This window comes from Cheilinus undulatus, linkage group 21, assembly GCF_018320785.1.
Source record: "Cheilinus undulatus linkage group 21, ASM1832078v1, whole genome shotgun sequence".
Lineage (NCBI taxonomy): Eukaryota > Metazoa > Chordata > Actinopteri > Labriformes > Labridae > Cheilinus > Cheilinus undulatus.
Window position 1 is genome coordinate 40,052,086 of NC_054885.1, and position 27,593 is coordinate 40,079,678.

General features: G+C 40.4%; 1 protein-coding gene across 1 annotated transcript in view; it reads left to right on the forward strand.

Annotated features, from left to right (window-relative positions):
• Positions 1–25,761, forward strand: part of csnk1da (casein kinase 1, delta a) — a 34,704-nt gene extending 8,943 nt beyond the window's left edge. Inside the window, exons 2-9 of the mRNA XM_041817173.1 lie at positions 10,082–10,192; positions 14,860–15,008; positions 15,307–15,535; positions 15,618–15,788; positions 16,048–16,196; positions 17,415–17,583; positions 17,799–17,905; positions 21,778–25,761. Of these exons, the coding sequence (XP_041673107.1) occupies positions 10,082–10,192; positions 14,860–15,008; positions 15,307–15,535; positions 15,618–15,788; positions 16,048–16,196; positions 17,415–17,583; positions 17,799–17,905; positions 21,778–21,828 (1,136 nt within the window). The 3' untranslated portion in view covers positions 21,829–25,761. The remainder of the gene's footprint in view (positions 1–10,081; positions 10,193–14,859; positions 15,009–15,306; positions 15,536–15,617; positions 15,789–16,047; positions 16,197–17,414; positions 17,584–17,798; positions 17,906–21,777) is intronic.
• Positions 25,762–27,593: the final 1,832 nt, after the last annotated feature.

Here is a 27,593-nt window from a genome sequence, read left to right on the forward strand (position 1 = left end):
TGCTAGTCAAACTATAGAAAGTTAAGAATAGGAAAATGTGTCTGTGATGGAGTGATGTGCAGAAAGTTGGTGCTAGTGGCTCCATGCACATAGGCTCACCTTTCTGAGACCTGCCTTTAAAGGGTTAACACCTGTTATGTATCATTGCATTAGTCCGATTTGGTCTGTTTTCTTGCACGAACAGTGAGCGCTGACATCTGCTCTCTCCCTCCTCTCCTTTGATTGGCTGCACACTAACATGGTATAAAACTGTTTGTCAGACTCGTCTGAATGAAGCGCCTCGTCCGTCCTAAAGTCAGATGGCATGGCTCTATCATCACTGTAAATAATTATATAATCTTTAATGTTTCAAAGACATTTAAAAATGCTGACAGCGTGTGAAGAGCGTGCTGTGCCGGTCTGTTTGGTGGATTGTGTGTTTGTTGTTGGCAGTGGAGGAGATGAGGTCAGCTTTGGACCGAAGCCTCGGACTCTGTGTGCTCGTTGTCTGATATTCACCAGAGATTGTCATCTTTGAGGAGCTCTTTATACAACAAAGAGACGCTTATTACAACCGTGTGGACTAGTTGGATTGTTTTATTGTAGTTTAGGTAGAGATGCATCGAGCCTGAGGATCAGGACTGATGCAGATGTTTAAAATCAACATTTAGCAGAATGCTGATGTTTTTCTTATTACCTCTTTATAGGGATGTTATAGTATTTCTACTTGTGGTGCACACAGTCACATGACAAATGCACCTAAATGGGGAAGAAAGCCAAACACTCCCGATTTCACACAGCATCTACACCCCGGACCAGACAGCAGTAATTCTCAGATAAAGAGGCAGACAGACTTCTCTCACGTTTAACCAAAAGGTTGCATCTTCTGCCCAGTAAAAATGAAGTGCACTGAATCAGCAGTTAGCAGTTATATACCAATCCTACATCCCTAGTTGTATAAAGATCCTCCGCCGACTCCAACCACGTTCTCTGTGCTGTGATCGTGTTGAAACAAGCTGCAGATGTTCTCATCTTTCTCTGTCATCACCTCGACTCCCACAGCTGGATTATTTTCCTCTGCACATGTATTAAACATCATTTAGCTTCTCTTTTATAACATAACCTTTATTTATAACTTTTATTTCAGCAATAATAATGCTGCATTCACAAGGACTCAAGCAGATTAACACTTTCTAGGAATAAAAACAAACTCCCTAATGACAAAACTGAACATGCAACCATGTTTACAGAAGTAAGACGATTTTTCATTATGCAGGAGTTTCAAATTTAGTAGGGAGGCACGATATTTAGTTGGGATGCACCGTATGTACATCCAATATTTAGCCTGTGTATTTCAGCATACATGGACTGTAAACTTTGTTCATATTTACTAATAAATTAGTGCAGTTTTAGGCTAAACTGACAGAACTGTGTCAGTTGAGCTCTTTTTCTTTATTTCTCCTCATTCTTTAAACTTTAAAGTGTTTTTAAGGACTAAAGTTTGTTTCCTTGGTCATCCTCAAACCTTAAATTGTGTCCAAAAGGATGGAAATTTCTTGTCTGAAAAGCATATTTAAATATCGGTACTGGCTAAAATGAATCTGTAAATATCAGCATATTGGATATCGTCAAAAATCCAGTATCTGCATCCCTAAAATTTAGAATTGATGCAGGTAATTCGATGTCAGTATCTGCTATGATACCATGTCTGCTTAAATATCCCATTCACCCAGTTAAGAGCAGTTTCCTGTTTTCAGGAATCGGAAATGAAAAGCAAATCTCTGCCCATTTTCTGAACAGCACAAAAAACAGGGGTGAAGTTTCTGTACCAAGAAGTTGCTGATGTTTTTGTGCAAATTTGAAGGTTTGCAGGAGATTGCTTGCTGTTCTTGTGGATTAATTCCTCTCCTGCATGGAAAAGATACCTGCTTTTTAAGCTTTTATACTCTTTAATACTCTACGTCAGTGGTTCTCAACTGTTCAAATCAGGACCCAACACAAACTCCACAATGAGAAATTTAAACCCAGATTTCTGATATTTTTCAACCAATCACATTGGTTGATTAAATATGTAGTAATATTGACCTTAAATGGTTAAAACGTTAAACCAAACAAAACAAGCATCTCATTGGCTTTTTGCAGACACATTCATGACCTGGTAAAAATGACCCCACGACCCACTTCAAGGTCCTGATCCACCAGTTGAGAACCCAGATCATTAAAATAACGACGTTGAACATTTTGACACGCTGCTGACTTCAATATCAAACAGTCCCAATGTCTATTAACTCATGTAGTTTTTCTAGCATCACATTTTTTATTGAAATGAGATTTTGTCCTGATATTTTGTGTTGCAACATCTAAATTTTCCTCCAACACTGAACTGACTGTTTCAGTATTTGTGGTGAAATTCAAACCAGACGTTATTTCCAAACATTCATGGTGTTTTTGGCCTCAGAATTAATCACCTTTTGTTGTTGAGGTCGCCTCGGTTTTCTCGTGTCATGTAGAAACTAGGTCATGTCTAGTTTAGCCCTCAGATGCAGAGGAGGACAAATTGTCATTTTTTCTGCTGTAATGACATCTTTAGGTTTTCTCAGCCTGCAGCACAGTAAATTTCTGCCCTGCTCTACATATAGGTACATTTATTTAATTATCAGATCATTTTAAAAACTACTGCATGAACAGATTGGAGTGTTTTAAACAATCGAAAGAAAAATGTACAAAGTGGAGAATATTCCTTAAATGGCATATCAGTCAACCACTAAAGTTGTAAAAGCTCAATCCCTTCTGATACATGCTTTAAAGTGATTTAATCTCCTTAGCTTTAATGACCAATACCATTGAAAGTGCAGAAGTTTTGAAGACAAAAAAACTACCTCTGTTTTATAAGACAAGTGAATCATTGCATGCTGACTTTTTCACCCTAGATTTTGCAAATACACTGCCTAAATCGCATCCACACATTTGTGCAGCAAACTGAAGCGCCTTTGCAATTTTTGATTGTTGAAAAAAAAAAAGAAATTCCTAAAAATTTGGTGTGTAGGGCAGCTGTTTCTATGGCCATGGAGTTAAAGTGATGCAGAAGCATCACATAGATAGTCAACACCACATAGACTGTTAGGAAAGGGCAGAACACTTAAAAAATAACTCTAAGGGGGATTGGATGAGTGTTCGGTCACACTGAACTCCAGAGAAACAAAATATTTGATGTATTTGTAGGAAACACCCCATAGGTGTTTGGGACTGGCAGAACCTTTCAAAAGAAAATCTTGGAAGATGATTGGACAAACATTCTGACTATTACATTCATTATGGACCAATCAGAGCAACAAAACATGTGTACATCACAGGTGTGCACTAATGCAAAGGAGTAAACCTTAGAATGCAAGCCTGGCATGCAGCTCTTCTAAGTTAATCTCTCACTGAAGCTGAAGAAGAGCAAAAACATCTTTTCCAGCAGTAAAATCTTCCACTGTGGTTCTTTGCTCTAGTATCAGTAAAAATGTCCAGCTCTGATCAAACTGCTGCTATAGCTGCACTCACACTAACCTGTTCACCGGCCTCCATCGTTAACGGAGGAGCCACTTCTACTAAATCAAACCTGTAGGTACGGCCTCTTTCTGATTAAAGCAGTTATACTCAACGCGTGGCTCTTCTGTGATTATTTCTGGCTCTTTATGTCTTGATTTGAAATATTATTCTCTCAGAAACCTTAGAAAAGGGAAACTTTGACCTCAAAAGTTGTTCACATTAATCAGTGAGCCCAGACTTATATAGAAGGCTTGAATTGTAAAAAAACAGTTGTTCCATTTTTGCAACATTTATCCCATTTTTGCCCTTTTTCACCATTTTTTGCCACTTTTTACCCAATAAAGCTATCTTTGACATTAAAAATACACTTTTTCCCTACTTTTACCCATTTTTGCCTTTTTTCACCACTTTTAGCCCATTTAAGCTACCTTTTGCCATTAAAATACCACTTGTGTCCTCTTTTTTGCCAATTTTTTGCATCTTCTTTTAGCCACTTTTATCCCATTTTTGCTCCTTTTCATCATTTTTTCACCATTTTTTTGCCCATTGAAGGTACCTTTTGCCATTAGCTCCTATTTTTATGGCCTATTTTGCCACTCTTGACTGCTTTTTGCCTGTCACTTTTCTCTCATTTTTTGCCACTTTTTGACCATTTTTGCCCCCTTTAACTCGTTTTTATTGCTACTTCAAGCTGTTTTTGCCACTTTTCACTTCTTAGATTGTGGCTCTTGCAAAGGTATTTTTCAACAAATCGCCTCTTTGGTTGAGCAGGGTTGAGTAACGCTGGATTAAAAGATCAGTGCGGCCATTCTCTGACCAGGAACAAGCCTATCAGCTTGAAGCTTTGATGGATCTGATGACAGACATGAAATCTGGACAATCATTGGCTTTTCCAGGTTAAATAGAATGGGTATGGACAGCATTTCATTTTTACCAGTATCATATAGAAGTGTTTTGTTGTGCAAAGCTAGCGCTGTTTCCTCATACAACTAAAAGCTACCTGGTTCATGTCCCTGTCATACGGGTGCTTTCTGTACTGAGTTTGCTCATCTCCCCGTTCATGCGTGAATCACTGATACTCCTGCTTCCTCCCAAAACACCAGAGACATGCTCCTTAGGTAGGAAACAGGTGTTTTTCATTTATCATATCAAAGTTTGACATTCTTGTCAATGACAGCTCAGATCCCACTGTCAGCAAAGCTCACAGAATAATGCTTCTGTGAAACTACTATGTAAGGTAGAGAGAGTCCTCTTTTGGACTCGGCGTTCCTGTAAATGGCCCGTCGTCAGTGTTACCTGTTTTTCTGGCGTTATGTAAGGCGGATCTGGCGTGTGATTTGTCAGTAAACTGAAATGGTTCCAGCAGTGTATGCTAACAGGGATGGGTCGGCTTACATAAGCGCTGCTAACAGAGCGCTGGTGTTGAAGCTGTTACAATAACAGAACCTGAGACGTGCTCAGACCAGCTCTGTCTCTGACTCACTCCACTAACTGTGACGCCTCTCTGCTGCTCTGCTTGTGAAACCTTGTGGTTTTGATTGTGTGAAGACTTCTGATAGTGGTGGTTGATTTGTTGACGTCACCGAAGACGGAAACTTCTCAGAAGCTTTGAGTTGAGAAATCTTGTCTGAGTTGTTTATTTGAAGTTTCAAAGCAACTTCAGCAATTTGACTGCAGTGAGAATAAACTCTGGAGATGTTGACATGTAGCAGAAACAGAACTTTGAGTAACATGAGGGTTTGATGACGTCCTTGTTGTTGACCAAAGGGTCTGCAGCTTCAGTAAGAGGAGGATCTTGTAGTCTAAAGTAGGCCCCTCATCATTCTAGTTCAGAAACTTTGATGATGCTTACGATCAAACAAAAGTCAGACTTTTTCCAACACTGCAGCGTCAGAAAAGTAGAAATTGAAGTTGGGCTGCAATGTATGGTCAAAATCTTCTCACAGATTTGTGATTGGGTTGTTTCACAATCTAAGCCGATGACAAGAGTTTGCATTAAAATTCTCACTTTTACTTATGAAGCCAGTGATGTTGTGATGTTCTGTTGCCCTTTCAGCCAAACATGCATGTTTTATTACATGTGGAGAGGAGTTTCAGTGGGCCAGAGAATCTCTGCAGCATTTGTTCTAGATAATTCTCTTAGTCGTTTGACTATTTCAAATCACCGTATATTGGTTGTTGCATGTTTTAGTTGTCAAACATGGCAAGAAATCTTGTGCATGCACATAGTATTTGTGCAGGTTTGCCTGAATGCATGCAGGGTTTGCCTGCTGTTTTTGGTGGATTTGTTCCTCTCCTATGCAACCATCTTATCTCATTTCTGTCCTTTTTAAGGTTTGCGTGTACAAGCAAGTGAACTATTCTCTCAGAAATTACTCATCGTGCTTCCTTTTCAATGACTTCATTACTTCTATAAGGACATTTTGCAGAGCATAAGGTAAATAAAGCTCTTCCTGTCGTGCATCACTTCATGTGGCTCTTTGGTAGTGTTGGTTTTTGTAAAGGCTTTACAATAGCATTAATTCCTCATAGAGTTTGTGTTTTAGGGTCTCATTGTCTTCATTTCTGTCTCGTCGTACCTGTGCAGAGACGTGTCCGAACATGTTTCTCCAACAACCAGTCATGATCAAACCACACTCTTTCCTGCAGCTCGGTGCATTCCCCCAGAGAAATCTGTCTGGACAAATCACATTCCTGGGATGCGATAAAGCAGAGACCAAACTGAACCGAGCTGCTCTCACTGCGGAGAGCCTCTCACTGCTGGGCCTGTTGATTGATTAGTTCATTGATGGATTGATTGATTGACCCAGCACAGAGCTTTAACAACAGCTCATCAGGACCCAGTTAGATGCCTTTGTTTTCGTTTGGAAGAGTTACAATGACACTGAAGTTATAATAAAGTAAGTTCCCTGTCTCCTAAATGATTTAAACCGGTTTAATCAATGCATCAGCAGTTATAGAGATCATCCAACAATTACACATTAAACCAGATTAAAAGGAACCAGAGAAAATGAGAAAACCCTTCTTTTTAAAGGTGTAGTCTGTAGGGTTTTGCACTGAAATATCTCATTTAATTTAAAATGACTAACCCTGTTAACATGTATTTGTTAGCTCAGCTATTACCTCCATTTCAAAGTGTTTTTAAAGACAGAGAAATCTTAGATTTTTATGGTTTTAATAGAACATGTCTTGCCTCCATGACAGGTTTAACATGTTTATTGTTGCTGTGGAAACTCTGAATGTTTTAAAGACTGCTACATGAAACCTGATCTGTGCATTGAATCTAAACCATAACATACACCATAGATTTGCATAGACCTAAACCTTCTGCAGAGGCCTACACATGTAGCTACTCAAAAATGTACCTACCTGTTGAAACACTTCACACCTCAGACCTTGATTGGTTGCTGGGTGGCTCTAGTGACTGTCAGTCTCTGTGTATTGTCTACAGGCATATTCTCTGTCCTCTACTGTGAGATAAATGGCTGCAGACAGCAATACTATGGGTCAAATCTACTCAGACGTGCATTTCCTCATCCGTATCTCTTTCAGTGGCCGACAAATGCAAAAATCTCTCATCCTCTGCATCAGTTGATTCAACAGTCGTATTTTGCATTTCCTCTTTTGTCTCCTCTCTTTTTCTTCTTTGCAGTAACGTCAGAATTATCCGCAGATGGTCTGTATTTATCAGCTCTTACCAGCTTCAGTCGCCATGGCTCTCTGAGCACAATCGAGCAGGAAACTAACGATGGGATGGGAACTGGCATAAAAATTGTACTGCTGAGTAGCTTTGACTTTTTCAGAGCATTAGGGCTGCACAAGGATTTGATGCAGAAGTGTAAACCAGGCTTAAGAAACTGCTGCTGGAAGCTGCTGTCCTGTTCATTGGGGGATGGAGTTGCAGGAAGTCTAACCCCGACAATATCTTTTGTTATTGTTTTGACTGAGAGCCCCCTGGTGGTGGAATTTACAGAGTATATGGCAAAACTAACCATTCCTTTTCATGTGGCATTAAATGCATAAAAAGAGGCAGACATCTTAAAACTATAACAGCCAGATAATAACTTCTAAAGCCTTAATATAATGAAGATGATAGGGAAATGATGAATAAGAAAACACCCCTACAAACACAGTCAGAATAAGCAAAGGCACTCTGTATGTGCTGCAGAGGAAGCTTGAAATTCTCCTGCAATCTGTACATAAAAATAATATTTTAGAAAACAAGTTTAAACAGGAGTTTAAATATTGTAAAATGTTTTTTAAAAACTGTTTGTTTATGCCTCTGATAACAGGCGTGTGTGTTTCATGTGCTTTGTGATCTTATTTAGGAAAAATAGTGCCACTTTTAAAAATGTTGGCCCTTTTCTAATAGTTCATGACCCTATTTAATTCAGTATGGATCACTGATTGATGTAGAAGACATTATCTTGATCATGTATTGATTCCAAGGACATGAAGCATTTGAATGTAAAGATATTTATTATTTTTTGCGGAATTAAGAAGCTTGTTAAACATATCTTCTATTCTAAACCCTTTTGTCCCCTTAGCCTCTGTATTTCCCATCGGCAGCAGAAACACGCGTTGTTTAAAAGATATTGACCGCTATTTCAAACCTCAGTGGAAAACTAAATGCATTCCCTGATAAAATGAATGTTAATGGACTTCTGTTGTTTGTGATTTGGGTGAAGTGACCCTTTAAAGTCACCACAGGCTGATATGGATTTGGACTCGGATCAATATTGTTTAACTGAGATGAATAAATGACCTGAAGGAGAAAGGCGCTCTGTCCGAGCCAAGTCATCAGGTGTTCAAACACTCAGGGTTTTCTGCAGCATCCTTTATCAGACTTTGTGTTTACATTATTAAACATATCGGCTTTAAAATGAGTCATATGTGCCACGCCCCACTGAGCGCCGCCTCGCCTCGCCCGTCCACATGACATCATTCAGAGAATCAATAAAGCTCCATCAGGGCTGCTCCTCGCCCGAACCAGGGCCACGAGTAATGGGATTACGTAACCTGGTGTAGAGTTTCTGTTGGAGCATTTTTAGGAGGAAAGCAGCTGGAGCGCAAATATTCAGACCGCCCAGAGGCTGTCCTCGGACCAGTTAAAGGTGATTAAAATGTTCTGATTGGCTGAGAGGAATTTCAACAACACGCTGAAGTAGACACATGAGAGAGGAGCTGGGTACATTCAGTGCAACTCGCCGGTTTCTCTTCCACTTTGGCCGGCGCTGCTGTGTTAACCACTGATATGTCTGTGTGTACCCAAGCCGCCACACCAGTAATTAGAATATATTTGACTGTCACCGTACACCCTGTTAGAAATGCAAACTATTTATTATCCCTGTCTGCTGATTGGACGTCGATAAACATGATAGAAAAGACATGTTGGACTTTATCCTGATCTGAAATACTCCCTCAGCTCGTCCATGTTTCATCCTATTGATGAGATAAAGCTGCTGAATTCAGACCATAACCCTCCACACTGTAAACACCAAACTTTCTACTTTATTTAAGCTTTAAATGCTGAAAAAGACACAAGTCCTCCAATGCAGATGTTGGCATTTTATTAAAGCCATGCTTTTTCCCTTGAATCTGTCAAAACCTTAACCTGACACACCAGATGGATTTGTTTCACTCATCCATCTGGAAAATCTTCCATAAACAGTGTTTGGGAAAGGGCAGAGGCTTTAAAAAAACTAGGAGGTAGACTGGGTGAATGTTCTGTCTGTCACATCTTTTTGGTCCAATCAGAGCAATCAAAACACATGACGTTGTCGCCGCTACCAAGGTGTGCGTGTGCAGCTACCGAGGAATAAACTCCATAGAGACTTGCATAACATGAACAATGGCGACTGTAGACATGTCAGTACATGACCTTTGTTGTTTTTGAAAAGAAAACGACTCACTGCTGTTCTTTGTTCTTCTTTTAACAAAGAAATGTCATCAAGTTCTGATAAAACTGGCGCTTTAGCAGCATCCACGCTAAGCTCTTCCGCCATAACGGCACCGGCATCTTCTCACTGCTTGCTTACATCACGCCTGAAAGTACTGCCCCTCGACGCTGATTGGTCCTGTCACTTTCTATCCGGGCCCAAACGGTTCAGATGGGAGCTTTGCAAGATGGATTCACCAGTGAGAAACAAGGAAACAGGCGTATTTATCTGCTTTGCAAGGTTATCAAAACCTGGATAAAAGTCAGAAATGTTAACTTGAGGGTTTTCATAAGTAAAAGCTGAAAAATTGCTTTTTGTTTTAATGCCGGTACAACAAAGTAGAAGTCCTAAGCTCCAAATATATGGGTATTTACTTCTCTTTAATTACCAAGATTTGCAGGCAAACTCCTGCACACTGTCTAATTTGCACAAATACGTTTCAGTGTTTCCTCCAGGTTTACATTCGGGGGGTTCATCGAAAATAAAGCGACCCAGCAAACAAGCCAAGAAAGAAATATCCATAAATATTCCATCTCACTTATTACTTTGCATGCAAACTGTCATCACAGCACAGGAAGTGAATATGATGCGTTTCCATCCAGCTAACCTGTCTGCCTCTCTCTCTGCAGGTACTGACATCTCCGTTGGAGAGGAAGTCGCCATCAAGTTGGAATGTGTGAAGACGAAACATCCACAGCTCCACATAGAGAGCAAAATCTACAAGATGATGCAGGGTGGAGGTATTGTATGCCTTTATTTATTTGGATATCTGAGTGTGAGTGCATCTTTAGAGTTACTGGTGCTAAATGAAATATCTCTGGAGCTCTTACAGAAGTATCAGAGTTTGTCTGGTGACCATAATTTCACACCAGGTTTTCAGAGAGCCTCATGTTGACTCAGATAAGTCTCTCAGCATCTCTGTACACAGATGTACAGCATGGAGGACTATCAGGTCATCCTTCATTTAAACAAAGTTTTAACAAAGACAGCATCTCCACAGTGGTGACCTCCAATAAGAATCAAAGAAGCCAAGTGATAAAAGCAGTTACAGATGCTGATTCATGGGGTGTCCTAGAGAAAGCTGCTGTTTTCTAACACTGTTCTTCTAACACATCCTGAGAGGCTGAGCGCTGAACTGCTGCAGGGTTAAATTTAGGTACCTGGTTTGTTTTTAGGGTTCACTCAGACTAGGCCCAGTTGCTGAAGTGAGATTGTCCCCCTCTCCTGTCCCACGCTGGCCTCCACTCACGTTGCCCAAGCACACAGAGCGCCATTACTTCTCGTACATGTGTCATCACACTGATATCCAAGACCAAGCTGATAGCCGCAGATTTTCCATCGAGTTTTTCTGAATTTTTGCAACTGCTCAAGTTTGAGTGAACGCCCAACCTCTGCACACTACCAGCATGAACCCTTTGCCACCATGTTTTAGATCATCTTGGAGAGAAATGGTCACATTTTTACGTCATGTCCATGTGTGTATCCGTGTTTTTGCTCTCATTTAATAATGGCACTGTGGCAAAATCTCCTCTCCTAACTGTGCCTGATCCAGAGAAGTGATGGAGCACTCTCACCAGTCAAACACACTGGACAACGGGTGCTTGTGCATGGTTCAGATTTCCTAGTATGAGTGTGCCTAAGTTAAGGATTCCTTTAGTGTTTGAAGGTTTTTTTCTTTGTTTTGGAAAAAAAATCTATGAAGTCTTACTAGGTTCAAACCTAACTTGGGTTTTCATTGTCTTTCAGTCACCAAGAATGCTTTTATCTTAAATCTTAGCCAGCAATAAACATTTTTGTGTCCTTCTGTAGCCACGTTTCAATGTAAACAACATTCCTAAAGCTCTTTAGCTCGAGCCAGCACTGAAGAGCTGAACTTAAAACTGCAAAAAACAAGTTAAAAAAGCTTCTTGATCCAAGGCATTAACAACCATTTACTGCTATCTCTCACATGTAAATTTATGGCTACATTATAGAAGAAATCATCACATTATAGGCTGTTTCTCATGATAAAGGAAGTGAATAAAGAAATCCAGCCTTTTATAAAGAACTTGATCTGAAGCTGAATCACTGTGGGAGCATTAATGCTGATTCTAGCTCATTATCAGAGGTGTTTTCCTGTTTTTCCTGTCTTTTCTTGTGTAATGCCTCTGTAGTGAACAGAATGGCTGTCTAGTTCAGCCCCCCCCCCCGCACACACATGGGGGTCGTGAAGGCCGAGGCCAGCTGGTTTAGTAGTAGCTGGTAATTGGCTGACGTTGCCGAGGCGAAGAAGCCATCTGGCATTTCCTTCTACAGGCAGACAGCGACAAAAAGCCGCTGCTCAGCACCTCGCACCACACACACTCTACATCAGCTATTTATATACATTCAAATACATCCCCCTGTCTGGGTCAGTCACTGCGCCCTAATAGATCCTCCTGCTGGAGCAAAAATACAAACGCCAGTGTACAGTTGTGCTGACAGAGACGAACTGTCTGCAGTAGTCTCTCTGTCCACTCCACAGTCTGATTAAAACAGAAATAATTCATCAGCAAATGGAGGAGCCAAAAACGTAGGTCTCGGATCTGAGTAAACTTGAGCCTAAAGTCTGGTTCCTTTTTGTCTCGGTGACTGCAAGCATGCTGTACTCAGACGCTTTAACTATGTAAACTTGTAGAGACTTGGGTACAGTACGCTGGAGATGTGAGTACTACCATTCCCAAGTAAGAGTTGGTTTTTAGACAGTAAAGTAGTTGATTTTAAATGTCTCCTGTCTTTCTGTCTGAGCTGCATGGTGGATTCAGATGTAGGACAACAGTCGTTGTCTGCATCCTAAAAACGATAAAAACATCTTTTGTCCACAGGCAGCATAAACAAATGTTGACCTGAGTAGTGGCCATGATTGTCTTTCCTCTTTTCTTGTTGGATTTGAAAACCATCAGTGCACATATCACCTCCTGTTGTAGACTGACTGTGTCAAACCAAATAACCTTTATTCCTCATTGTAAAGATGAGCTGGGAATCATCTATGTGAAGCATCAGCTTTATCTAAGTCAGTGTTACTCAGCCCTGCTCAACCAAAGAGCCAAATTGTTGAAAAAAACTTTGCAAGAGCCACAATCTGAGAGGTGAAAAGTGGGTGAAAGTGGCAATAAAAATAAGTTAAAGCTTGCAAAATAGACGAAAAAGCTGCAATAAAGTGGCCAAAATGGGTGAACAGGGGTAAAACAGACAGAAAATTGCAAAAAAAAAATGGGTAAATGGTGACAAAAAATGTGGAGAAAAAGTGGCTGAAATGGGTGAGACATGACAAAAAAATGACTTACAGGGGCAATAATGGTAATAAAACAGCAAAAATGTATCAAAGAATTAAACTAGTGAAAGGTGACTGAAATTGGCAAAAAGCAGCAAAAAAGTGGGGGAAATGGGAAAAAGTGACATGTAATGGCAAGAGGCACTTAAATGGGTGAACTTGGCAAAAAGGGGAAAAAATGCATTTTCTAAAGCAGGTTTAAAGTGGAAAAAAGTGCAAAAAATTGCAAATATGGCCAATGGAAAAATACAGACAAAAATAAAGGATGACTATTAAAGCCTATGCTATAAGTGTGGAAATCAAATTGCAGTGGATAATTCTGAGGTCAAAGTTTCCCTTTCTGATGTTTTTATTTATTATTCTGAAAAAAATTTCAAATTTAGACATAAAAAAGCCACGCGCTGAATATCACTGATCTAAGTAAACAACATTAAATAATGGCATATAAAGCTAAAGTGTTAGCACAATCTGCCTCAAACTCTGTGTACGTCTTTAACATCATCCCTCGCCCTCTGCTGTCACAGTCAACCCTCTTTTAGCTGCACTAGACCAGCAGTCAAAGCTCTCACTCCTTTGTTATTTATAGATTTTTATGTTGTTGAATGAAATCCAGACACTGGTGGGTGATCTGTAGCCGTTCTTTTGTAGGGTTAGGTATCTTTAAGGGCTGAACGATTCTGGAAAATAATCTAATTAATAAATAATCTAATAAAGACAAGCAATAAATTATTCTGTATTACAACCAACACAATATTAGATAAAACTAGAGCTGAACAATTTAGAAAAATATCTAATTGGGATTATTTTGACTCATATTGCAAATCGGATAGGAATTGATGTATTGAAGGGAGTTATAATGTTTATGACATTCTCAAAAACATACGAAAAAGTCGAATTTTTGTAGACTTATTTTAATAAATGCATGTGGATGATTGCATGATCTGTCATGTATACCATCTCTGCTGCAAAAAACGTTTTAAACTGCTCTTTTGACACAAATTTCAAGTTGAAGAAATATTGTACCTTATGCGATTTGAAAACTGCAGCAGGCCATACTGTGATTTAATCTGATTTTTGATTAATTGCCCAGCCCTAGTTTCTTTGGGTTTTTTCTGATCCCGGTACTAAATCGATATCTTTTAAACAGAGTCACTGCCTGAATCAATACTTTCTCTGGATGCTTCGGCTCATTGTCTGACTGGAAAATAAATCTTCTCCAAGCCGTAGTTCTCTTGCAGACTGAATAAGATTGTCATCCAGGATTCTCCTATATTTTACTAAATTCATTTGCCCTCTACCTTTACAAGCCTTGCCTGTTCAGCTTCTGAGAGGCATCCCCACAGCACGATGCTGCTGAGAAGTATCCCCACAGCATACTGCCATAGATACTGCCATCACCATGCTCCACAGTGGGTGTGTTTGTGGTGATGTCAGTGTTTGCCGTTTGCTGGTCTCATCAGACCAAAGAACTTTCTCTGTCTTTAAGTCTGATGATTAAAAACACCAGGCAGAGCACCTTTAGGAAGCATTTATGTTCTACTAAACTCCGTGGTTCCAGGTGTTTAGTCGCTCTCAGGTCATCACTGACAGTTTACCTGTGTTTGCGGCCTTCCGTCCTCTCCATTCGTCTGCCTCTGCTTGTTTAACTTGATCAAACATTAGCCTTGTAACTGCCTTCTAATGGAGCGTGGATCGACTCTTTCTGATGCAGCCTCGGTGATTCATATCGCTCGCTAGTTGTGTTTACTTTCCATGGCATGACTTCATCTTTGTTTGCCTCTCTGCTCTGACTCTGTGTGCAGAGCTAACACATGATTAATTATCTTGACTTGTTGTCTGAACACACCTTACACCTGTTCTCTCTCATCCAGGTAACTTTAAGTTCAGTCAGGTGGTAGTAAAGCAGGCCTCTTCTTATATTTGATTTCGTATTCTTTTTCACCTGTAGATAAGCTGATCAGAGATTATTTCACTCCAGGATTTTGCTCCCAGAGGATTTTTTTCTCCATATTGAAAGCTGTTTGCTTTGAATTTCACTTTAAGGATCTGCTGCTATGTTTTGAGTTTCTCTAAAGAAAACTTAGCGTAAACTCTCCCTCCTCTTCTCTCCTGCAGTTGGTATTCCTACGATAAAGTGGTGCGGGGCCGAGGGTGACTACAATGTGATGGTGATGGAGCTGCTGGGGCCGAGTCTGGAGGATCTGTTCAACTTCTGCTCACGCAAGTTCAGCCTGAAGACGGTGCTGCTGCTGGCCGACCAGATGGTGAGTTAGAGAGACCTGACACCCCACACATGGACGGAGCGGATACCCGTCGCCTTTATCTGCTTTCCTTTTTATTTTAAACACATTTATATTGGCAGCCGGTATCAGACATGACATGCTTAATGCAGGAACCTGGGATTGTGCACCTCCATTTTTCACGTGTCAGAAAAAATAAAAAAAGAGACTAGAAATGATGAAAAAGACAGATAAGACAAAAAATGCATGCAAGCTTTCAGTTTTTTTTAACCATGAATTTTGATACTTGAGCATCACTTCCTGTCTCATCTTTCACTCACAGATCAGCCGTATCGAATACATCCACTCCAAGAACTTCATCCACAGAGACGTGAAGCCCGATAACTTCCTCATGGGGCTCGGTAAGAAGGGCAACCTGGTCTACATCATTGACTTCGGCCTGGCCAAGAAATACCGCGACGCCCGAACGCACCAGCACATCCCCTACCGCGAGAACAAGAACCTGACCGGCACGGCCCGCTACGCCTCCATAAACACACATCTGGGCATCGGTAAGACGCTTGGCTTTTCTTATGTAGCGTTGTAGCTCATTTCTCCTCCTGGATTCTGACTCCGTTCTCTTTCTGTCTACAGAGCAGTCAAGGCGAGACGACCTAGAGTCTCTGGGTTACGTCCTCATGTACTTCAACCTGGGCTCTCTGCCCTGGCAAGGCCTCAAAGCTGCAACCAAGAGGCAGAAATACGAACGAATCAGTGAGAAGAAAATGTCCACGCCCATCGAGGTCCTCTGCAAAGGCTACCCATGTATGTCCAGTTCCTCTCACCTGGAGTCTGTATTTTTTGTTGTAAAATCTAAATGACCTTATTTAGAAGTTGAAATGATGGAGGAATGGTGATACTCTACAGATGCATCAAAAGTGGTGAAAACTTAAGATAAAGCTATAGTCACAGCCTTAGAAGAAGGGATCTATTTTGAATCATTTCTGTGCATTATAGTCGTTTTCATGACTATCCTGCTGTGCAGACTGTTCATGTTCCGTTTTTGTCTTCTTCACCCTCTCAGCGGAGTTTGCCACCTACCTGAACTTCTGCCGCTCCCTGCGGTTCGATGACAAACCTGACTACTCGTACCTCCGTCAGCTCTTTAGGAACCTCTTCCACAGACAGGGCTTCTCTTACGACTACGTGTTCGACTGGAACATGCTCAAATTTGTGAGTTATATCATCGCCTTAAGGGGATTTAGATCAGGATTTCTGCTTGAACGAGCGCTTAAGTGCATTCACATTTAATAGCAAGAAACTGACCTTGTGACATATCAAACTGCAGGTTGACTGAACAATCGATATGAGGGCTGGAGGGTTTTCTTTTTTAAATTCGTAACCACAGCCTCATGGCTGACGTCAACACAGTTATTAACTAACCATTGATAAAATCATTGCATGTGAAGTTCCTCTACTTTTTCTTCAAACTGTCCTGCAAAAGGTGCTGTAAACAGACACGACCATGTTTTATTTGTTTACATATCATACACCACATCCTCTGTCATATTTGGTGTAATTCAAAGGAAGGAAGTGTAAACTAGGTGCAGAAAATGCTCAGATAAATGTTATTTCAAGGTTAATAATCTTACAGATGTGGTGGCTCCACCTCTGACTCCTTCCTGGTTGATTCTGAGGTGAGGCAGGGTGTATCTTAGCCCCTATGATGTTCAGTGCAGAGACCGTAGATGTCAATGGGAGCCCTTAACTTTAAGTGAGGGGAATGCACGTCTCCTGGGCCAAAACAATAGTCCAGGTATTTGGGGATGACTTGGATGCAACCATTGAGCTTCACCTTCAGCTTCAGATCTAACCTGTGGCTCCTTTCTCATGCAAAAAAGGCAAAGAAAGCCAAAAATGAAGCTGTAACAAGATATTTCTGATACATATCTTCCTCTGGGTGTTTGGGCCTTTTCTGCAGTTTACAGCAGTGTAAAATGTTGGCATTAGGGCTTTGAAAACCATATTTATGGTAAAAAAAATACTCAGCAGGTCAACCCCATGGTAAAGTAGAGGAAATACCAAGTTAATATATAATATTTCTGAGAACAAACAGGCTTTTTTAAATGGTTTAAGTCTGTAAAAAACTCTAAACCTGACAGACTTTTTTTTCTTTGAATAGCAGATGAGATTGAAATATTGATTCTCCTGTTTGCTCTGCTGTGACGGCTCTTTTGTTTCAGTTTAATCTGTTTTCATTGGAACAGTGAAGCCGCTGCTCTTTTACCTGGGGCACTCCTTAAAAAGACAAAATAAAGATGTATTTACAGTTAACAGATGTTTGATAAGGCCCAGGAATGTAGGTCATGAAAACAGGTTCATTTAGGTGAAGTGGTAACACACAGCTCATGATGATTGACAGACTTTTAACCATGTTTGTGTGTTTTTCAGGGCGCCAACAGGGCCGTGGAGGATGCCGAGCGGGAGCGCCGTGAGCGAGAAGAGAGGCTGAGACACAGCAGGAACCCCGGCGCTCGGGGCATGGCCGGGGCTTCAGGAAGAGCCAGAGCCGCTCAGGACGTCGCGGCCCCCTCCCCCCTCAACCCCACCGCACACACAGGTCAGCGCAGACACGCATACGTTTGATTTTTAAAGACACTCAGGGATGTGTTGATTTCCTCTATCAGCCGGATGCCTTCACGTCTAACCCTACAGGACTTTCTATCATCCAGCCGGCTGTTACTTTTTACCAGACATGCAGAGATGTCAAAGTTCTGTGTCTGCTTTATCCACAGCTTTGATTTTTACTCAGCTAACAATGTCTTTGTCTCTCAGGTTTGGAGAAGGAGAGGAAGGTGAGCATGCGTCTTCATCGTGGGGCGCCAGTCAACATCTCCTCCTCAGACCTGACGGGACGACAGGACTCACGCATGTCCTCACAGGTAACAGACAAACACAGTCTGCAAACGCATGGAATTTTTCGTTTTTTTATTTACAAAACTGCTACTTAAGTCCATTTGAGATTATTTCCAATCTTACCGCCGTTAGGGTATTACAAAACAAAATACTGTAGCATAAAGTCTGTCGTGGCTGTTTTTTTACGTGCCATTATCTGCAGAATACGGGCTGCTGGGTTCTGATTGATGCAGAAGAGAACATTGATAAAATATAAAGTGACTTGGGTTTTATTGTCGACCAAATGTGCCTAAAAACAGGAAGTTTGTATCTGAATAGAACAGTTTGATAAACATGATGTTCAGATGGGTTTTCTGGCTGTACTGGAGGACCAATCACTTCCCTTTTTTGGACCACATGTTTCCGTGTTCCTCTTTTTTATATCTGACTTTGCAAATGAGTCACAGACATGAGGCAACCGAGCAGCAGCAGCACTGATGTCACCGCAGAACTGGCCAGACGGACCCTAGGGAACTAGATCTTTGTCAAAATATAACTCAAAAACCAGATTAAGAGGGGGAAATGTGAAATTAAACTGGCATTAGATTACCTACAAACCCAGGGTTCCAATGGCTCCTTAAAAAGTCTTTAAAAGTCTTATTTTTACCAGAGAGGGGTCTTAAAGTTTTAAAAGCACAGACTAAGATGTGTCTTTATCCAACCTTCATCTTCTCACTGACCTTGTATGATTCTAATCTTTAAGTTTGTCCATGTAACATGGACAGGGAACTTACAGCCTCTACATTCAGAAAAACAGCAGAAAAACGGATATGGGCCTGCAGAGAGTGTTAATAAAGATCTGTTCATGTGTTCATACTCACTCCCTCATGTCTGCATCTCTTCCTCTTTCTCTTTAGAAGAATGAGCCAGGATTAACTCTCTGAGCTGATATTTGGTGCCATGGCTTGTTGCGTTTAGAGGAAATTTCAGTCTCATGTTAACAAAAATAGCATTTTAGCGCATTATTTAAAAACTACCAGACCCCATGCATTATAGACCAACTAATAAACAAGATATAACAATAACTGAATGGCAAAAATAAGAGAAATAATTTTAAAATCAATAAAAGTAATCGCTGATGCAGAGAGAGAAAAATGCTGCCAAACTTTTAACAGTCTCTCTGAGTAATATGAACGAGTTAATCCTCTTATTTTGGTGAAATCTGTAGATTTGACCATTTCCTGTTTGTCCTCTAAGGTAAGCTGTAGATAATCTTTATTTTTAGATGTTAAAGCAGTAAACAGAACTCTCATGTGATCTGTTTAATATAGAACCACTGTTTTAAATTTAAAAAATAAATTCAAGCTAACTAGAACTTAAGATTTATTACAGAACTAGTCGCCTTTTTTTATGTATAATTAATCAATAATTTTGTATTTCTAACTGAATTTTCTCCTCAAATTGTTGCATAAATATTCAGTAAATTTAGTTAGAAGCCTTAAAAGTCCCTTATAGAGGACCTCAGCCCACTCTCTGGGTTTATAGTACTTGTTGTGGTTGAATAACCTCTGTGCTGAGGTGAAATATAGTCCGCCTCTCTAACATCAAGGCTACCAAGCTGCCTCTTTAAAATCTGGTCAGCCCACCCCTTTTTTACCAGGACGCCTTGGTAAAAGCACTTTCCTGCTTTTTAAACGGTTTAGAATCACACCTGCATGAATGTGTTATGATGAATAATCTCCTAAGAGAATCAGCAAATTTACAGCCCAGAAAATCTTTGCTCTAAATCAGTGGTTCTCAACTGGTGGGTCGGGACCCTAATGTGGGTCGCAGTGCTGTTTTGATTGGGTCGCAAGTCTGTGTGTGTGTCAGAAAAAAAATACTGTGGCACAAAATCTATAAAGCACTACAGTCCTCAGTGGACATGCATGCATACGTTTTATTTTACTCTTTTTTTGTAATGAAATTGGTACATTTAAATGTTTTCTCACTGTTTCAACTCATTTATCTCCTTTTCTTGGAATTACAAATCTGCTTTTTCCACAATAACATTGATTTCTCAAGATCTCTGGAAACTGGCAAAAAATGACCTGTAATCATGGAGTGTAAAACATGTTAGTTTTCTCCTGTCTCCTTTTTTTCACTCATATTGTATTACATCCAAACTGAAACCTTATTCATGAAATAAACATGCATTTAACTTTTTTAAAGATTTGCGTCGTGGTTCGTCATTGAAGAAACTGGTGGGTCCTGAGCCCAGACCAGTTGAGAACCAGTGCTCTAAATCATTTGACATTTCACAAACAGTACCAGGAAATCTGACCTTTCTTTAATTTTTGACCACAAACATTTATTTGAAATTTAGTTCTCAAAAGGTGTGTAGAAACCTGTTAACCAGATAAAGAGGGACGGGCGTTATAAATGCATTCCTGGTGAAAAACATGAAAACATATTTTAAAGTGCTAAAACTGAATATGAAATTAAATGAAAATACATCAGCGTCCTTTTAAACACAGTTAAAGATCGTCTTTTCCCCTCAGTGCTGAGGATTTGACCCCATCCCGGTCAGTCCTCTGCTGTTTAAAGGATCTAGAAGCCCTTTGTTCTCCTTCTGCATGTAGGCGTAGTGCTCCCCCTGCAGGCCAAAGAGAGTAACACAGTCTAAAAACCAGCACCACTAACAGCTGAAGTTTGCCGGGGGCTGACGAAGCTGGCTCAGTTTAACCTCAGAATTCAATTAACTCTTCAGTTTAGTTCTATTGCTGTAAAACATACCTGTAGTAGATTTCTTGTTGCTGTTATGGAGTCAGAATTATTCTCTTTTTTTTTAAATTTTTTGGCTAAATTCACAAGAAGAAGCCACAAAAGCTGCAAATGTTTAATAGATAGCACTATCAGCAGCTGATTCCCTCACCTCCTTCCAGTCCTTATTCACTAGCTCGAATGTCAGACTTCCTCGTCTTCATGTTGTTTAAAACGTCCCAGTTTGATAATCTAATTTCACTCAGGCATTATTAAAATAATATTAGATTGTAAACTGTGAGTGTGATTTAGCATGCTGATGTAAAATCATGTTTTGTTCTGGTGTCGTGTGATCCTGCAGCTCATTAACAAATCCTGAATAATTTAGCATGCATTAATATACATCACTGAGACTCCTGCATACATTAAACCACAGGCTACATGTTATTAATGAGCCAAAGCAGCCAGCTCATTTTAGTCTGTTTCATGTTTTAATGAATCATAGTGACGTAGAGAGGCTCAGACTTGTTTAAACTCGCCTTCTACGTGTTTTAAGAGGCAGTCACTCTCACGCCCTCTCCTCTGCAGCTACATGACGTCTTTCATGGGTGTGGAGAACGAGAGTCAGGGTGAAATTTTCCACACATTTTAGGGAGAAATCAGGTTTTTCTTGTAAACATGAAAAAGAATTTTCTGCCTTTTTATGGATGAGACTTCAGTTGGCACTCTAAGTTTGTGGCAGTGTTACAGAAGGGATTCCTGCAGAGATGGAGCTTTTTTACCACAAACAGACGCTGCATCATTCTACAAACACCACACTAGTAAATCAGTCAGAACACGGCAGTGGCTAGGCTCGATTGTTGATTTTGGAGTGTCTTATCTGGCTTTCTTGTTATTATATTCATATTAAGATACCATAGTGTCAAATGTTTCATGCACCATAGTTTTGAGCCACAGCTCAAACACAAAGGCGTGTGCATGCAGCTGACGTTCACCCCCATCACCCTCAGCTGAGATTTACCTTCACCGCAAACAAAACAAAGGGAGGGACTGATAAAAATATTACTAGGCCAGATGTTGCTCTTCACCTCTTTAAGGGGTAGGTTTGACTCCTGAGTGGCTGTCTCTCATCAGCTGGATTTATGGATTTATGTTTATTTCTCTGTTTCCTCTCCAGGCTCTGTCCCGGGTCACACCGAGCGGCCTCCAGTCTGCGGCTCCACGGTGAAACCCCCACCACCCACCTCCACCTCATCCACCTGTGCACCATGGAGGCCTCAACACACACCTGCAGCACACACACTCAGACACACACGCACTGACTCACACAGGACTGTTTCTAACACAGAGACGACCAACCAGAGTCCAGAGCTCTGGTTCCTTCACTGATGAGTGTGTGAGTGCCTGAGTGTGTGTGAGAGAGAGAGAGAGTGAGAGAGAGAGAGAGGCGGGCAGGTGGAGTCACTCTGGTTGCCTTAACAACGTCGGCAAAGTAGCAGCCACATCCTCCCTCCTTCCTCCTCCTCCTCCTCTTCTTTAATGTTGATGAAGCCATGGATCCTCTGGCGTCTTTTTTGTTTTTTAACTTTGATTTTACTCGTTTTTGTTCTTTAGCATTAATCCTCTGAGCTCCACTGGTCGTTCTTCAGCAGAGAGAGACGAGTCTGTTAGCTGTTGGACTTTTTAAACATGGAGATGGCAGCGTTAAAGGACGGTGCTGGGTTGTGCCCTGACTTGTCTTCTTCTTAGGCATTAGAGTTAAAATGTGAAGGTAGGACAACCTTTTTGTTTTAAAGATGGGACAGACGGCCGTTGAACGCTCCCATAGAACCAGATTTTGTTCCTTTTTTGTCCTCCTCAGGATGCCGTAGTGAATCCAAAAACACGCAGCACGTTTTTCTTTCAGTCTTCAGGTTGTGACTGCCGTGTGCTGCTTGGGGAAAAGGAAGCGGTGGGATATTTTCGGGGCTCGGTGCGTGCGCTCTGAATGGATGATGATGATGTTTTTGAATCGGTGCATAGTGACGTGGCTTTGTGTGCGTGTTTGTGTGGTTCTGTCGTAGGCTTTTACGAACTCAAAGGGGGCGGGGTGAACATGTTGACGGGGATTTTTAAAACTTTATTTTAACTCCTTCGCCTCTAAAATCTTACTCTTGAAAAATGCGACTGCCAGCTTCCATTCGAGGTTGAAATTAAGCTCCTGTAAGCACACCTGTGGCCATTTTCTACCTGGACCTCTCTACATGACTGTCCAACCAAACGCTCAGACTTCAGTGTTGCGTCTTTCTTGTTTTGATTCATATCTGCAAATCAAACCAGAAAATAATACTTAAAATCAGCATCTGCAGTGCTATAAACGTGTTTTCCCTGTGGATGATTTTTGCTACTATTCTGTTATTTCATTCATACTGCAGAAATAAAACTTAGAAAACAAGTCTGTTTTATTTTGACAGAATAGTGCTCTCTCTTTTTTGTCCACGAGGCAAACTGCTCCTTATAGAGATGCTCAGATGTTTTTTTTCCACAGTCTCCCAGCTCGTGGGCTTCCATCCAACCATGATATCATCTGTGAAGTGATCGGTAATTCCTCAGAGCTTCTGGAAGTTTTTTGTTTTTTTCCAGGAAGCAGTGGAGGATGATCTTGCCAAGATTTCCTCTCCTATGCTTTAGTCATCGTTTACACCAGCGGTTCTTAACTGGTCAAACTTCAGGACTCGTCTTCACCTCCACTATGAGAAATCATGACCCAAATATCAAAAAATGTCTGTCCTTTCAACGTATTTATAGAAAAGTGTTCAAATTTGGACTTAAGATGGAGCAAATATGGTTTAAAGAGCAGACAGGACAAAAGAGTTTAGGAAGTTGCAGAAGAAAAATGTATTCCATTTCTTATGACACATAAATGTTGGTTGATTTCTCAGGATCTTAGGAATATTATGCATCATCATGGGAAAACCAGCTTTGGTATCCTGAGATAAAGAGAATTCACTCTCAAAAATCTTGAACTTTCAAGGCTGAGCCTGTCCTTAGAGTAAACAAGCGGGTTGGACAAGTTCTAAATGCTCATGTTTTGCCACACATCAGCAGGTTTAATCTCACTTTAAGCTTCACATATACTATCACTATCATGGCTGTGTTTGCTGTGCTTCCTCATTCAGTCATCTTGCTTCCTGATTGCTCATAAAGATGCTTGGTGTTCCCTCACAGGACAGGATACCGATGGTAAAAACTAAGGGGAGCAGAAAGCTCCTGCAACTTTTGGTAGTTTAGAGAACAAACAGGATCATCCATGATCCGTGACCCTGATGAAGGCCTCAAGCTGAAACCCATCAGTGTGATAAAGTTGTGCTCTAAACCAGGAGTCCCCAAACTTTCCAGGCTGTGACCCCCCCCCCCCAAAATAACAACGTCAGAGATCAGGGCACCTGGAGGCAGTCAAAGCATGCAATGTTGCACAAAGCATCATGCCGAAAATTGAGTTAATTTTAAGAATACTTTTACAATAATGGATAAAATATAAATCTTTAAATTATTTTGAATTTCATTGTTTTTTTTGAAAGCATCCTGCGACCCTCTCTCAGAGTCTCGCGACCCCCCAGTGGTCCTGACATCCACTTTGGGAACCACTGCTCTAAACAAGTGTTGGAGATTTGTGTTTCTTTTTCATCCTCCATGCACCTTGGAGGTTGAAGTTGTCCAGAAACGCCTGCCCCAGCTCTCTGTGATCAGAAAATCTGAACATGTTAAATATTTATCATCTCACATTTAAGTGTCTCTATTTCAAGATGATCAGAGACAATTAAATCCCTTGGTATAGACCCTACACCTCAGGAAAATCTGAGCAGGTAATCTTGGGAGCCATAAGGTACTCTACCTTTGCTGACTTTGGTCAGACGGAGGGATTCAGGCACAGATTTAAAAAAAAATGCGTGGATGCATATCCACTTTGGGTGTCCATACATAGAAATTTTTGGCTCCATTTCTTCCCAGAGCACGGTTCATGACCCACTAGCTGCTCCTGACCCACCAGTGGAGAACCACAACTTCAGACATGAGTTAATGTGGCAGGAAAACAGGATTTTTCTCCACAGCAAAGGTACGCGACATCCTGTCGGCGACCGTGATCTGGCCCCATAAATACCTGACCTCTGTGGTGTTTATGATTTAAGATTAGAAGTCTAATATCTGTATTTACACCTCACAGCTAAGGATGTTTAGGACTCAGATGCCACAAACATTAAAATAAGGCCATGCCTTCCCGATCCTTGGAGGAAAAATCTGATTACAGACCGCTGAATCCTGATCCTTAATAGTTAAATCTCTGCTCAATCTCTTCAGCTAAATCAGGCTTTGTTAATAGATAATTTAAATTTGCTCTCTAGAATCAGTTTTAGCTCTTATTCCATCATTTAATAAACTTTCCTCTTCTGTTTTGCTGATTTCTGCAGAGAAAACTAAACTTCAAAGAGCAGTAGAAACCATCAGAAGGGACAGAAATCGATCTCAAAGCCTAGATTTTCTCCAGAGCTTTCTTTAGTTTCAGGTCGATGTGAGAGTCCAGGGTAGAACTCACCCAGGTGTGTTCAGCAGGTTTTGGAGCCTGACTCTTGTCTTAATGCAGCGGTTTGACTCAGCGTGGGCTGAGCTGAGCCCTGCAGGTTTTGAAGTAGAAGACTCTTGTCGTAGTCGGGGTCCGAGGTTTTCTGTAGTTAAAGATGGCGGGGTTTGTAGTGATAATTGTACACGTTTGTTCTGTTGTTGTGTATAGGATGTGCCTGCTCTGTCTAACACGACCATGATGATGATGATGATGATGTTGATGACGGCGGTGTATGGAGGGAACGGGAACGCCTCACTCCGTTAGTTTTTCTTTAAATCTTCACCTGTGGGCTTGAAAAAAGTGATTTCCTGTCTGTCACTGATGCTGGCGCCTGTAGACGTTACACGCTGACATGAGTTTCTCCTCGGTTTCTCCTCCACATCCTGTCCTTTTTTTTAACTGTGCAGAGGAGATGTTTACTCATGTCCCACAATGCATCTCTCACTGTGGATTCATGGGAAATGTTTCTTTTCTCTCCCTCCTTAAGACTATTGCTCCTTATTTGTAATGCCACTGTATTTGTGTATTTTAAAACTGTAAATAAATTAATAAGTACTTGTATGTGTCGCCCTTTATTGTGTCTTAATTTGATTTTGATGAATCAGACTCTGCAAATGTTAAAAATCCTCCACCATCATCTAGAAACAGACTTCTCTGCAGATTAAACTGGTTTTAATGGTTGTACTGTGGGTTGCTCACATCACAAATAAACCCTCTTCCCAGTAAGGGAATTTGCCTTGAAGTTTAAGCATAAAAACATAAATGATAATGACTAAAAATCCACCATTACCCCTCATAAAAATCAAGATATTGACCACAACCCTCCACAAAAGAAAGCTATGAAGTCATCCATATAAATCTGACATTTATGAAGTTATCTGACAAAGTTAAGAACTATTTGTGACTGTAATTTAATCTGGGAATGTTTTGCAAAGATGCCACACCTCTACATTCTTCTTTCAGTCTTTTGTTTTTATTCCAGTGAATGAAAATGTTTTCCTTGGTTTTTATTCTCTCTTTGAAGACAAAAACATCCTAAACCAGTGGACATCTTTCTCCCATAATAACCAGGGATTTTACTAAATTGCTAAAGGTACGCGACATGGACAAAAGTATTCAGCCGCCTGCCCATTCCACCAACAGGGACTGTGATGGCATCATATTCAAATGCATGTACTTCAGTATGGAGTTGTCCTGCAGCTCTAACAGCCTCCTCTCTTCTTGGAAGCTTTCTACAACATTCTGGAGTGTTTCTGTGGGAATGTGTGTCCATTCATTCTTTAGAGCATTTATGAGGTCAGGCTCTGGTGATGGACCACACCTGGACCACAATCTCTGATCCAGTTCATCCCAAAGGTTTTGGATTGGGTTGAGGTCAGGGTCAGGACCCTGGGTAGTCCAGTACAGTTAAACATTGTCTTTATAGCAGGGGTGTCAAACTCAAGGCCCGGGGGCCAAATGCGGCCCACGGTGCAATTTTATCAGGCCCGCAGGATCATTTCATATTTTAATTAGAAGTGGCTCACATGAGGTCTGCAGGTTTCCTCCAGTATAAAAATATAAATTTAACCTTGAAGATTAAAAAAAATCCTTGTTAAGTCAGAAAAATCTAAAAAAGTAGAGAGTAGAACTAGTCAGGAATGAGGGAAAGAAACTGATTTGCTTTCATTTCATATTTTCATTTTGCTTCCCAAGATTATGACCTAAATTTAGGATTTTGATGTTTTATTTCATATTTTGACCTCTAAAATTCATAGTTTTGACCTTTTCTCTGATATTGTGACAATTTTTCATTTTAAACCATATTTTGACCTTTTAAACTCCTAACTTTGACTTTTTATATTTTCACTTTATAAACTCCTGATCTAGGTTTTTATCTTCTATTTTGACCTTTTAGAGCCACAGTTTTGAATTTTATCTCCTATTTTGACTTGTTAGAGTTACAATTTTGAATTTCATCTCATATTTGGAGCTTTTAAACTCTCGATTTTGTATTGTATCTCATATTTTGACCTAAAACTCACGATTTTAAGTCTCTATCTCATATATTTGCCTTTTTAGAAATAATTTTGACCTGTAATTTTGTATTTTGACCTTCAGGGCTTATAAAATTGACTTTTTTATCTCAGATTTTTAGCCTTTAACTCATTTATTTATTTATTTGGCTTGGACACACAGTAACATTGATGCTGTGATATTTAATCATTTTGAATGTTTTTTTTTTTTTTTTTTTTTTTTTTTAGAAATCCTAAAATCTTTTATCATCACTGTTTAATTTTTCCTATAATTCATTACCTGTGAAAACACAGTTGACAGGTTTTGGTTAAATCTTGACCCTAGGCCCTCAGGTTAGACCTAAATCCAGATCTTGGCCCCTGCTCTGAAGTCCAGGC